General features: G+C 48.2%; 1 protein-coding gene across 1 annotated transcript in view; it reads right to left on the bottom strand.

Annotated features, from left to right (window-relative positions):
* Ttc39c (tetratricopeptide repeat domain 39C) overlaps window positions 1–13,777 on the bottom strand; it is a 90,450-nt gene extending 76,673 nt beyond the window's left edge. Inside the window, exon 1 of the mRNA XM_059246228.1 lies at window positions 13,581–13,777. Within this exon, the coding sequence (XP_059102211.1) occupies window positions 13,581–13,762 (182 nt within the window). The 5' untranslated portion in view covers window positions 13,763–13,777. The remainder of the gene's footprint in view (window positions 1–13,580) is intronic.
* Between the last annotated feature and the right edge of the window lie 620 nt (window positions 13,778–14,397).

The following is a 14,397-nucleotide window of genomic DNA, read 5'->3' as shown; positions in this document are numbered from 1 at the left end:
GAAAAACACCATTTGGATGGCACGAGTGGCTGACAGCTGAAGCGAATGGCATTTCAGATGCAAACAACATTCTTCTCAGAGCAATTAAACCAATGTGAAACTGACTGCATTGTGAGACGTAGTTACTCCCAACCGGTAAGTCTGCACTCCAGCTCAGGAGTCCAGAGTCCTGTCCCGCAGCATGGGCCTGATGAACTCAACCTCTTCTTCACGTTGGCCTCAACCAGAAGAGGAGAGCGGGATCTACCAGACAGAGGAGTGTCAAGTGCTTTTCCTGATATTCAGAGATTTCCCTGACAAAGCATAACTTGAGATTTTGCAATTCACTGCTCAAAATGAGGGATGGAAAATACGTCACTCAAGCCTTTCATGTGATTCATCCTGTTGGGAACAACCCTAAGGAGGCCACAAAGCAGAGATTTGACTGGAATCCAATTCCGTTTATATATCCTTTAGCAAATTAACTTGAACTTCGATGCAAAAATCCTATCATTTTGGAATTGTACTTTCTAAAAAGTCTTATTAATGGTGGGATCAAAGGATAAGAATTTGTGCATCTGTGTGTCCTTGATGGTTATCTTACGGTGAATAGTGTACATGAAGTAAAGCCCAGGGGAACCTGGCCCCGAGGTGAGGCAGGAAAGGACAGTCCTAAAGTAGAGATGGCGCTTATACGGTGTGACAAACAGCAAGTTGTCACTCACTGGGAGTGAGAAGTCTCAGGCCCAGATACAGACTCTTCCAGAAAAGCTCCACCCAGCAAGGAATCTTGATGAGCAAGGGCACCTGTCAGAACAGGCTGGGCTACCATGCAGCTGATGTCGCCTCGTGAGTGAGAGAGGGAAGGCACTCTGTAGTTTGGGGCCCTATCAGCTGCTTCTAAACACAAGGACGGAGACGGAGGGTCACCACAAGGCATCCTGTCCTATCTCCCCACCAGAAAATGGTCCTTTGGGCTAGGTAACTTTTAGGCAACTGTGCCCTCCTTTCTGGAGATGTGGGTTTTAAAATTTTAAAAACATGTTTTAAATTTGTATAATAGATGTAATAAAAAGCTTACTGGATTTCTGGAAAGGATACAGATTAGTCAATACCCTGCAGTTCAAAGCTATGAAGACTTGAGTAATAATAAGGAAGAGGCCCAGGACCTACAGGTTAGTTCGGCATTGGGTAAGACAAAAGGAAGGTCCCTTGATGGCTTTGAGTGTACATGGTAAGGGACAGGAGAACTGGGGATAACAATGTTTCCAGGAACTATTTGGGACCTAAAAGTAGCATGTGTGTAACCAAGAAAAACTGATACTTCAGATCAGTAACTATGAGACTCAACCTGGGGGCTCTTCAACCTCCAAGGAAATTTGTACTGTGGCCACAGATAACATTAGATACAACATCCTCCACCATCCTCCACCACGCTCATACAGCCTCAGCTCCAGCTTGGACTATGAGTGGGAGACCGAACTGAGGACTCACAGATAAGGAAGCCCATTCTGAACCTCCCCGCCCCAGGGTTTCTCTGGAGACGCATTTTGGAAACCTGTGGGGCCATTGGAATTGACATAAATAATCACTGGGGTAGGACAGGACCCAGATTCAAGCCATTCTGCTGTGTGCGAGCTCTTGGCACTCTGTCCCACACCACCGCACATCTCTGAAAATTATGAGATATAAAACTGCTTTAATTTATTTCTATTTACACAGAAATAGTTATGACTATCCCTGGTACTCAGGGAGACTAGCTTCAGGCACTCATGGTTCAGGCCCTCATGGTTCAGACCCTCAGTATTTACAGAAAACCTGTGTGCATTCTCCATAGCTTTGAGTCATCTAGACTACCTATAATCCTAAACATGTCTACTATAAAGCCAACACATCGCTCCATTTGTTCTTCAGCATAGTACCTAGAAAATGGTGTTGGGTCCCCGGAGATGGAGTTATGGGTGGCTGAGAGTCACCTGATATGGTTTCTGGGAATTGAACTTGGGTCCTCTGCTGTGGGATGTCCTATATGTTGTGAATAAATAAAACACTGATTGACCAGTAGCCAGGCAGGAAATATGGGATAGGCGGGACAAAGAGAGAGGAGAGGCTGGGAGGTGGAAGTCGGAAAGAGATGCCAGCCTGCCGTCCAGGGAGCAGCATGTAAAGGCAGCAGATAAAGCCACGGAACACGTGGCAACATACAGATTAGTAGAAATGGGCTGAGTATAAGAGTAAGAGCTAGAGCCGGGCGGTGGTGGCGCACGCCTTTAATCCCAGCACTCGGGAGGCAGAGGCAGGCAGATCTCTGTGAGTTCGAGGCCAGCCTGGTCTCCAAAGCGAGTTCCAGGAAAGGAGCAAAGCTACACAGAGAAACTCTGTCTTGAAAAAACCAAAAAAAAAAAAAAAAAAAAAAAAAAAAGAGTAAGAGCTAGACAATGGTAGGTCTGAGCTAATGGTCGAGCAGTTTAAATGATATCAGCATCTGTATGTTTATTTTATAAGTGAGCTACGGGATTGTCAGGGCTTGGCGGGACCCAGAGAAAAATTCTAGCTACAGTCCTCTACAAGAGCAGTATGCACTCCTAACCACTGAGCCATCTCTCTAGCCCCTGGTTCTTAATTTATAATTTGACTCGGATATGGATGTTGCCCAACTCCCCTGCAAAGCCTTTGAAGTTCATCACCTAGATGAACTAGGCAGCCCTACATGCCTAGTACTGCTTCTATAGTCTTGACTGGATGGGATTTCAAGCAACTACTGTTTGCCAAGACCCTGGGTCAGGGTATACTCGTGTTCTTCAACAGGAACTTAGTTATTTTGACACTTCCCGGACAAAGGTAGCCTGACCCAGCCTGGATTCTCCCTGTTAGGGTCACACACCTTTTCTCTTAACACAGGGAAATGTGCTGCAACTTCCTTTCTGTTAAAGTGCACAACCCTTTCATTCTTTACCTGTGTGCGAAAGAGTCTCATCTTCTGTTACATCCAAATCTGTTCCCTACTTAGAGCTACAGCGTCTAACTACATATTCTCCTGGTGAAAGCAGGCTGAGTATACGGGATTGGAATTATGAATTTGTTTTATAATGTTTGCTTCTTTATACTACAGGATATTTCATCTGCCAATCTCATTTTCAGACCACAAAGGGGGAATCACAAACTGTCTGCCATGCAAAGAAGGCACAGGTGTGACACCATCAAGAGTCATGGCTATAGAAAGCTCCCCGGTGAGGCTGGCCTTGTCACAGCACAGCCCACTGAAGAACTCTGCTCCCCAGCATCACACCTCCCTGAGCCAGGTGCAGGTGATGCTCACAGTCCTGCAGACACTGACTGGGACATAGACCCTCACTGGTGCCGTGTTTTCCAGGATGGCTCTCCAACCCTGCTCAGCCAGGGCGCTGGGCTGCACCAGGAAGAAAGAATTGATGGAAGATTCTAGACAGTAGTTACACTCCCTGTTTATGGGAGGTAGAATCGAAATTTTGGGGCTGCTCTGGAGTACCTCAAATTGCATCAGGAGGCATGCCCTACAGCATACCAGGAATGGGGAGCACCTGAAGACACTGTGCCCTGGCCAGTAAAGGGGACCTGCTTTTATTTATTTACTTAAATGTGTGTGTGTGTGTGTGTGTGTGTGTGTGTGTGTGTGTGTGTGTGTGACAGAGAGGGAGAGAGAGAGAGAGAGAGAGAGAGAGAGAGGGAGGGAGGGAGGGAGGAAGAGAGAGAGAGAGAGAGAGAGAGAGAGAGAGAGAGAGAGAGAGAGAGAGAGAGAACCCGTGTACCATGGTGTTTGTAGAGGGCTGAGGACAACTTTGTGGGGTTGGGTGGGTCCTTTTCTTCCAACTTGATGTGGGTTCCAGGGGTCAACTCAGGTCCTGGGTCTTGTGCAGCAAATGCTTTTACCTGCTGTGCTTCCTCAGTGACCTGCTCTGGCTGTTGCTGTTTTCTATGGTTTAATCATTTATTCAAAAGACAAAAACATGTATCCAAAGATCTCTGGCAACTTTTGAGTGTGAGACGTTGTCTTCTTTATCTTAATGCCTGTGCTTGTTTTTTTTTTTTTTTTTTTTTTTTTTTGGTTGTGAGCCTAGCCTTTGACAGCTGAGTCATCTCGCCAACCCATGTCTATGGTTCTCAGCATCTCCCAGAGGCACAGCATTACTGGAACAAATGAGCAATCTGGCTGTTCCTGAGGCTCCCGGCCTCCATCTGTGATGGATGACACAGGACATGGTCTCATCTCTCCTTTCCCTGGCTCAGTCGCTCTGCCACCTGCAGAGTCTGGGGTCCCGATTAATGAGCTCTCTTCAGAGAGGGTCTTTATAAGAAGCTACTATGCATAACAGACCAACCAAGACATGGGCTGTTTAGAGACGCCTTAGGGAGGACCAGAAAGAGGCTGAGGAAACAGGCTTGCTGTCCACAGGGGCTTGCCAGGGGAATGAGATGCGCTTGGTGGGGACGTGCTTTTAACACTTCCCAGAACTCAGAGAACTCCAGCCACCTCAGGGACTGTGTGCACAGGAAGCCTCTCCAACCAAAGCCCTTTCCTACAGATGAGACAAGGGTGAGAATGTGACACCGTGAAGGATGAAGAACAGGGCCAGACAGATGATGGACAGATGATGGTTCAGTAAGTAGAGGTGCTTGCTGCCAAGCCTGACATCCTGAGTTCAATCCCAGGGACCCACATGGTGGAATGAGAGAGCCAACTCCCAGATAAATGTCCTCTGACCTTTGACATACACAGACACACAGACTCACACGTGTGTTTAAATATATGAAGCCAAGAGGGCATGGCAAAGTCCACAACAGGTTGGGTAATGTCAACTATTCCAGTGGGAGAGGGACTCAGGGCATCTTACACGAACTGGGTGGTGGTGAGGAGTTTCTGGGTGGCAGAAAGAGGTCACATACTGCCTGGAGAACTTGCCCGAACAACGGGTCTCTTCAGTGGATTCTCTTTGGAAACTTTTACAGGAAAAACAGAGGTCATGTGCAGTGGTCACTCGACTCTAGGACCAGACCTGCCCCAGCACATTTACTATTATGCGACCTTAGTTTTCCATCCTGTCACTGTGCTTCTCCTGTCTGTTCAATGGAAACAATCAAAGCACTCCCCACTGGGAGCATAATTATGTGAGGAGTGAAATCCCCAAAGAACTGTGTATGTGGCCGCCACTCCACAAGTACTACCCAGCAGCCACCTTGTTCATTTTGATGTACTGGGAGGAGGGGGAGGCTCAGTTAGTGATTTCACTGGTGCTACAGCTTGTGAAAAGACCCAACAAGGGCTGAAGTGCCTCTCAAGCAGATGTGAACAGAGACAGTAAGTTAGCCAGGCCCCCTTGAAGGAAGGGCTCTGGGGACACACCCCGGCATCTGACGCAGACGTCCTTCTGGGGAGCTCTCTGAAGGTCTTTCTTGTACATGTACCTGTGTGTACCTTGTATCTGGAACTCTTTGATGAACAGGAAGAGATGAAGACAAGCCTTAGAGAGCAGAAAGGATGGCAAAATGCCCACCAGTCTGAGGAAAGGAGACAAGCTCATCTCAATCTTACTGATGTGGAGAAGTCATGGCTGATGTGCCCACACGGCAACTGTACAGACGATTCTATCCAAACTTACACCTCCGCTCCTCCCTGTTCAGAAAGTGGGGTGCATTTCCCACACAGTCTCACACGCAAAGGATGGCTCAGTGTTGATTCTGAATGGGTACCATATTCAGAATTTGGTTCTAGGAACATAGTAAATGCTGAAGGAGGTACTGTGTCTTGTCTCATCTTCAAGAGACACAGCTCAAGCCCCACAGTGAACGTCTGAAGCACTGACCATACCGAACCTTCTGAATTGTGTTTTCCTTCTTCACACTTACATGGATGATCGAGTTTGGTTTGTAAATTGTACACAGTAAGAGAATAACAATAAAATACAATTAATAACAATGTATTATAATAAAGTATTACAAATGTATGAATTGGCCAGATGTGGTGACACACTCCTGTAATCCCAGGACTTGGAGGCTGAGGCAGGAGTCTGAAGCTAGCCTGGCCTACAGTGAGAATCTGTCTCAAAAAACTAAAATGAAGGCCGGGCGGTGGTGGCGCACGCCTTTAATCCCAGCACTCAGAAGGCAGAGCCAGGCGGATCTCTGTGAGTTCGAGGCCAGCCTGGGCTACCAAGTGAGTTCCAGGAAAGGCGCAAAGCTACACAGAGAAACCCTGTCTCAGAAAAAAAAAAAAAAAAAAAAAAACTAAAATGAAATAAAATAAAAATGTATGAGTTGTTTATGTCTAGAACATTCCTTGTAACATTTTCAAACTGTGGTTGACTGTGAGTAATTGAAACTATGAAAAGTGAAACCACAGAGAATAGCGTAAGGCAGACACCAGTTCTTCCCCACCCAGCCTCATCCCCTCACAGTGTGAGTTAGCACTAGACAGAGTTTTAACACTGAGGGGAACTTCATCTGGCCTACACAGCCACTGGCTTCCTGTATTTCTTTAGCGCTTTCTTTTCCTTGAGGCCTTTGCATTAACCCCTCTCAAGTCTCACTGCTGTTACTAAAGAAACCTGGGTGAGAAAATGGTGTATGTAAAGCTCAAACAGCCTGTGAAAGGTAGAAACACCTGAGATCTACAAACGGTTTCGTCAACTAGACTAGAAGGAAGGATGGAGAGATGGCTTGGCAGTTACTTACTGCTGGTGCTGAAGACCCAAGTTTAGTTCCAACATCTATGTCAGGCAGCACATAACTACCTACAGCTTCAGGTCTAGAGTGATCTGATGCCCTCTATTGGCTCCTGTGGGCACTGCACTCACATGCGCATACACCCATTCACACATACATAAAATTAAAAATTAAAATGAACCTTAAAAAATACAATAGAAAAGTCTCCATGGTCCAATATTATTTCTCTCTTGTTTTCTTAGCCTCCTCAAAACCTCATAGGGCTTTTCTCGACTGGCTTAGAGGAAACATGTCGTCTAACTGACGTAGCTGTCACCACAGTGGGAGTGACTCAGAGCATACAGACTTTCTGGAGGCCCACTCTTAACTTTGCATCTGCATAAGTGTGTGTGTGTGTGTGTGTGTGTGTGTGTGTGTGTGTGTGTACACATGTATGTGTGAATGCACCCATGCCACAACCTAAGGTTTGGGGAGGGTGGGCACTTTTGAGGGGGTGCTATTAATTTCCTCTAAGCCCTCCCATTACTCTTTGGGCAACTACATTTTTAAAAAGAATCCCACTTCAGCTAAATGAATTCTGAAGGAATATTTAATTGGGACCTTTCCATGAATTACAACAGGTGGAAGGAAATCAAGATGAGCCGTCCACCCCCTGAAGGGCGGAAGACAGAAGAGCCAACAGACGAACTTACCAGTGTTTCTACCAGTCCCTCAAACCATTTTTGCTCACAGTCCTCTATTTTTCTTGAATTTCTGCATCTAAGGATTTATCCAGACTCCAGCAGCAAAGCTGAGCTACCCTACCACCCCTGAGCTTCCTACATCCTCTCAGCTTCTGCCTTCCACTGGTCTGACGCGGTGTGGGGCAGGGAAGAAGCTTGGGCCCTACCAGCCTGACATGGTTTGTACCTGGGCTAGCTTATGGTCTGCCACAACTACCTATTGCTGAAGCTGTGATGCACAAGCAGCTACAGGCCAGAGATGATCAAATGAGTACGGCTGTGGCCCAATAAAACTTTATTTGCAAAGACAGACAGCAGGCCGGAACACTTTCCACCCCCTGAATGATACCAAACCATCTCTGCAGCAATAATCCTAGTTCCACAGTCAATATGTTCTCAAAATACAGACATACAGTACACAACTCCATAACATGTTCCATAACTGTGCTGAGCAATTTAGGATCTGTACACGCAATGCACACATGTGCACACACACACATTATTTATCACAAAGTTTTCTTTCTTTTACTTTTAATGCTTTGGGGCATTTTATAATTTAAAATAAAAAAGAAAAACAGAATTCATAATCTTACCTATGTCTTCTTTCTCTATCAAATCCTTACTTATTTGTGCATAGTTAACATTGGTGCATGCTTAATGGCCCATACACACATTTGCCATGCTTGGGATTGAACACAGGATTCTATGCATTCTCAGCACATTCTTTAATATGCTTATTACTTCAGTAATATCCACAGCCAGAAACTGGTAGCAATACTGTCAGAATAAGACCTTGTCAAAATGATGCCAAGAGATGGATGGGATGCAGCTCAGTTGGTAGAATCATGCCTAAAAGGCAGGGAACCCTGAATTTGATCCCTAGCACCACATAAACTGGGGCATGGTGAGGGGCATGCCTGTCACCTCATCACTCAGGAGGTAGAGGGGTAGGTATATCAGAAGTTCAGTCTCATTCTCTGTTATATAGTAAGTTTGAAGCTAGCTTGGGCTACATGAGACCCCGTCTCCCCCTCCCCCCAAAAAAAGATGACGAGAGAAAGCAGGTGGTGTGACGGTAGCCATTACGGGAGGACAGAGGCTAAATGTCGGGTAATTCCTATGGGAACAGAAATGACCAAGCTCATTGACGCTCCACATCTGGTTATCCTCAGAGCTTCACATCTGCCCCCCTCCTACCAGCCCTCTGATTAAAAGACCTTCAAGACATAAAGAGGAAACAACCGTGTCACATCAGGATGGAGGAACCCCAGGAGTGGATTATGGTCATGACAGCACAAACACACAACTGTCTCAGGGAACAGGGAGCTGATATCTAACAGCAAAACAGCCCTAAGAAAAAATCACCGACTCCCAGGCAACATGCACCAACCAGAGGAGAGAGGAAAGCAAAAAACAGAAAAACCATCCGCGCAACATCAGCTGCTACTCAGCACACTGCAGCTTTGACCCTCCATGTCTGCCCTACCTGAGTTTCCACCGGCTCCTCCCCCAAACCTAGCTTAAACCACACCATCTCTCACATCCTCCTTTTCATCTTCCCCCAGCTCCTCTCCTTCAACTGACTTCCTCTGCATGAAGCTCGGGCAGCATTTCCTCTGTAAAATGTCCTCTGGCTGGGCCCGGCACTGTTCACCTTTGTCCTTGCACACTACAATGACCTGTGAGTGACCTCTCCAACACTGAGACTCTCAGGCACCTCACCAACTTTGTCTTATCGTCAGCCCCAAGGTTTGAGTGTGGGTCACACAGCCAGCAGCAGCTTAATGTGTGGACCACTGCACGAGAGCCCTGAGCTCTGGGAACAGGAGTATCATGAACTGACAAGCACGGCCAGCCTTGGGCTCAAAACAGAACAGTCCTGAGGCATTAGCCAGACAGCTTTTCCTTACTATAACAAAATACCTGACAGGGAGTACTTTTACAGAAATTCTTCTTAAGCTCAGTGCTATGGAGGGTCACAGTCCATGATCAGTTGATATACAGGCATATGGAGTCACGTGGCATGGGTAGAGATAAAGAGCACAGGTAGGGCCAGGCTTCCTCCTTTTGTGACAGACTTTTAAGAATGACCAGAGGGTGCCATGAGAAATACGCTCAAGCCCCGGGTCCCACCTCCTAAAGGTTCCCCCTTCCAATAGTGCCAAGGCTTTAACCATCTCCCAAAGGTTCCATCTCTTTGGATAGCTAGGTCTTTAAATTCAATACAGCAGAGAGACACAAAGCACATTCATACCACAGCACAAGCCTGTCCTGGCCTCTGTGGAGACATCTCCAAGTGCCCGACAGTGGCTGAGCACACACATTGCCATTTGCAGGAGGAGCAGAGTTAGCAGGGTCTCCGCTGGGCGGGTATTTCTAATCCCCATGGAGACACATCTGTGCTATACAATCCAGAATGGCTTTCGTTGTAAGCAGTTTCTACAAGTGACCATTGCTCATGTGGTACCTATTGATGAAACTTCTCATCTCCTTAATGTGGCATGAGAAAATGACCTTCTTACTTAAAAAAAAAAAAAACTTACGATAATGCTAAATAGACAGTGTTTCTTTGTTCGTCTGAAGGAGAGACTTTTACCAGAAAGTGGAGTAGGCCACTGTTAGAAGGACAGTAAGAAGGAAACAGCTAGTGTTGTGGGATATCTGATGGTGTTGTGAAACTCCAAGACTGTTAATAAAATTAACCTTGGGACAGGGGTGGAGCCAGCGACTAGTTGACAAGAATTAGCCACAGAGAGTGTGGAGGACCCAGGGAGCTGGATAGAGAGGCGCAAGGAAGTAGTAGGGAGAGACTTAGAGATTCATGGTCTTTTTTGGTCTGGAATGTGTGGAGAGATGCTTGCTGGGTCTCTGGTAAAAAGGAGAAGGTCACCTGGTTGCTCCTCCGCCATCTCTTTGATCTATCAGGTTTTCACCCCAATATCTGACTCCTGGGTCTTTACTGGTAAATGGAGCAGCTCAGATAAAACAACAGCTAAGACTCTGGTCCTCACCCCCCTGTGGACAAGCAGAGCGAGAAGTGACACTCAAACGCTGGCCATGAAGTCAGTGTTGAGTGTCCAGCAGGTCATTCACGGCAGGACAGGAAAAAAAAAAAAAAAACTTTCCTAAAGTATCATATGACTGTCAAATGTGGTCCCTGAGGTGAGCTCGGGATTGTCAAGATGGCTCAGGTGGTAGAGGTGCTCACCACCAAACCGGACGATACCAGCTTGATCCCCAGGCACCACATGATATGTACATCCCCCCACATATGCACTAAATAAGCAAATAAAGCAGATGTCATCTAAAATGTATCTGTAAGAGCTAGCTGCATGAACGGGGCATTCTGCCTTGTGCTGAAATGGTGGTGGCAGCAACAAACACCGAGATGGCTAGCCTTCACCGCCTGCACACTTGGCGTACCAAGATGGCTAGCCTTCACCGCCTGCACACACGGCGTACCAAGGTGGCTAGTTATAACTGCATGCACACCTGGCTTCAGGTTCTGATGATTCTTGTTAATACTGGGTTGTTTTTTGTTTTTGTTTTTTAATTTGTTTGTCTGTCTGAGACAGTGTCTCTTGTATCCCAGGACGATCTCACATTCACTATGTAGCCAAAGATAACCTTCCCATCCTGATCCTCAGCCTTTACTCCAGAATGCTGGGACTCTCAAGCATGTACCACCACACCCAGTTTAAGTGGTGTGGAAGCCTAAGAATCGGATCCAAGGCTTCACACACAGGAGGCAAGAACCCAACCAGCTGAGCTGCATCCCTGTCCCCAGCTCTCTTCCTGTTATGTTTAACTGTCAGTCACACTGCAATGGGCACCGTCACCACTACCTTCGTCTTACAGGCAATGAAGCAGTTTTTGAGAAACTGAAAGTCAGCATCCACAACGGGGCAGGGCTAGACTGTGCCCCAGTCACTGGAAGCCAGTTTCTGACCGTCCTTCTATGCAATGTGCTTCCCAGCACATGAGTGAGAAGCAGCACATGTTGGAAGTGGGAGGAACGCAAGGTCTTTCCGCATCCCAACACAGCAGATGGAGCGAGGGGAAGCTGATGGGATAATGCTGTCAGTCATTCTGTCTTCCCTCCCTCCATCCCAACTAAAGCAGTAACAACACTGGGAATAAGGTCCAGGGCAGACTGCAACTCTCTCAAAAACTTAGCAACGGAGGAAGAACGGTGGAACCCAAGTCTTGATTTAGAACCGGGATGATGGACCTCACGGCCACACTAACAGTGAGAACGGATGAAGGAATGCGGCTGGTACTTGTGCTTGGCAAAAAACAGGTATCACAATATTTTTCCTCTTCCTTATTCCCAGTTCCCATTGGAAAACCCAGTAGACAGCTCCCAGCTACACATTTCTTCGTCTCCTTCCCTACAGAAAAATGCCATTAAGATGCATCTCTGTCACCAGCCCTCTGTTGACCTCCCATGAAACTGGTCAATGCTTCTCAACCCTTAACCCTTTAATACAGTTCCTCATGCTGTGGTGACCCCCCAACCATAAAATTATTTTTGATGCTACTTCATAACTGTCGTTTTGCTACTGTTGTGAATTGTAATGTAAATATTTTTGGAGATCGAGGCTTGCCAAAGGGGTTGCAACCCACAGGATGAGAACCACGAGGCTAAATAAAGAAAAAGGTTCCTGCTTTCCATGTGACAGGAACATTACCACTTGGTCTATCTAGTGAGTTTCAGGCTAGCCAAGGCTACATAGTGAAACTCTGTTTCAAAAAAAAATTTTTTTTAATTAAAACAAACCTATGAGCAAGCTATAATATAGAATTAGTAACTTTTAAAAAATCCTCCATCAAAGCCTTGGATGAAACTCAGCTCAAATCAAAATTGTGTGTGTGTGTGTGTTTTAAATAAGACATTCTGAGTGCGTTCAAATGTTTTCATTTTCAGACCTGTCAAGGAGCCGACTTAAAAGTTAACCTACAGTAAAGCCAAGGTGTGGGGTGCAAGCCTATAATCCCCGACACAGTAAGATCGAGGCTAGCCTGAGCTACAAATAATAGACTATGTCTCAAGAGAAAAACAACAAAGTAAACCAGGCGTCCTGAAAAGTTCCTAGTTGCAAGATACCTGCTTTTGCTATTTGTAGAGCAGTTGCTGGGCTCAGTGGAAACCACCATTCTTTGAAGTCTAAGCATTTCTCATTTGCTAACACACTCAATTCTCCAGCACAACTACACTGCGATTCGCTAATTTCAATCTAAACTACAGCCTTCAAGAAACTCCGAACATACGCCCTTAAACATGTTCAGGACGGCCTCTAGGCATCCGACTGCCTGTCTACATTCACAGGGCAAACCAGTTCGCTTCCTGAAGCAGGACACCTGGAGGTTTTACGTTCCCAGGGAAGCGAAGGATCCTTCCACAACAGCAGGAAAGCTACTAGACTCAGTTCTTGAGTAGAATTTTTCAAAGACGGAACACGCGTGTTTCCCCTCCCATTCTTCCGTATTATACATATATATGTATATATATATATATATATATATATATATATATATATATATATCTCCCCTCTACTTTCTTCTTACTAGAGAAATTCTTAATAAATCCACCTCTTGAAAGACATCAGTAACTCATTTCGAAGACTGAGGTTTTGAAAGGATAGGCAGAGATGGGCGATCAGAGTTTGGTCTGAAATTTGTAAGTTTCTGCACAGCGCGATAATTACACTACACTGTCTTTAAACAACAAAAGCATCGGGGATGCCGAAGGATACAAAGCAGAGCGCCACACAAGGACCCCGCACGGGTGCCTCGGGCGGCGCTGGGGTCACAAAGGCTGCCCAGGCAGCACGCGAGCCAGAGTCTCAACCCTGCCAGTGCCAGGCTCGCCGCTGCCTCCGATGCATCAGTCCCCTAAGCCAATGTGCGGTGGGGGACCCGGCGACTGCTGGAAAGCAGCAGAGAAGACACTGGGCACTCCGAGGAGGGCAGAAAGTGAGCAGGAAATGCGGTGTCTGGGAGAGAAGGGACAACGCAGCGGGGGGTGGGGTAGGGAGGAGGATGGGGCCAAGGCGCAGGGCAAAGGCTGCAGATAAAGCCCTGGAGGCGAAGGGGAGCAGGGAAGGGGAGCAGCGGCAGGTCCCGAGGTGACCACCCGGTGCCCGCAGCCGGGGCAGAGAGTCAGGAGAGCGGTGTCACCTGTATTGTTTGAAAAGCTGATCCGACTCCCTGAAGCCGTTGTTGAGCAGCATGTTGATGCCAGCCAGGGCCAGCTCCGCGTCCTGCAGGGGCGCCGCAGCCGCCGCCGCCGCCGCTGCCGCCGCCGCGTCCGGTTCGCTTTCGTCCCTCCGCCGCGGCCGCTGCTGCTCCGAGCCGGCCATGGGCGCACGAGGCTCCGCGCGGGCCGAGGCGAGGTGCGGGAGGCGGCTGCAGCGGCCCGCGCTCCCCGAGCCCCGCTCCGACCTGCCGGGAGCCGAGCACAGCAGCCGGCAGGGGGCGGGGAGGGACGCGAAGGCGGAGCCGCCGCCCGGCTGCGGCGCGGGGAACGTGGGCGCCGGGCCGCCCCCACCCGCCGCCCAGGATTACTCAGCAGCCGGCTCGCGGCCACCCCAGCCGTTTCGGGTGTCTGCGCCCGCTTCGATCCAGCCACTCCCGAGCCGCCTCCGCTTCCTGCAGCCCCTCCAGGCCCCGGAACCGGCCCCAGCGGCCCCCGGCTAGTGCCCAGGCTGCTGACACCCACGCGAGGCCCCAAGGCCCAGTCCTCCCGGGATAGGATGGACCCCGGACGCACTGGGCGGGCGGGGGAGCTTTGACTCGGGGTCAGAGAACTCCCGGTCCGCTGCGACAGAGCGCGGCAGGACACCCAGGTGGCTTTGGCTGGGCTCTAAGTGTCAGAACCCTTGGACGTCCAGCGCCCGGCACCCCCAACTTCGTCCCGACCCGGGCCGCCCACTAGGCCCAAGGCAGCCAATCCCCGAGCAGGTGGGCAGTGGGGGCGTGGCCTTCAGCGCTTGGA

The sequence above is a fragment of the Peromyscus eremicus genome, chromosome 19, assembly GCF_949786415.1.
Source record: "Peromyscus eremicus chromosome 19, PerEre_H2_v1, whole genome shotgun sequence".
Classification (NCBI taxonomy): Eukaryota; Metazoa; Chordata; class Mammalia; order Rodentia; family Cricetidae; genus Peromyscus; species Peromyscus eremicus.
Note: the sequence above shows the minus strand (reverse complement) of the source record. Positions and strands in the feature narration are given on the sequence as shown.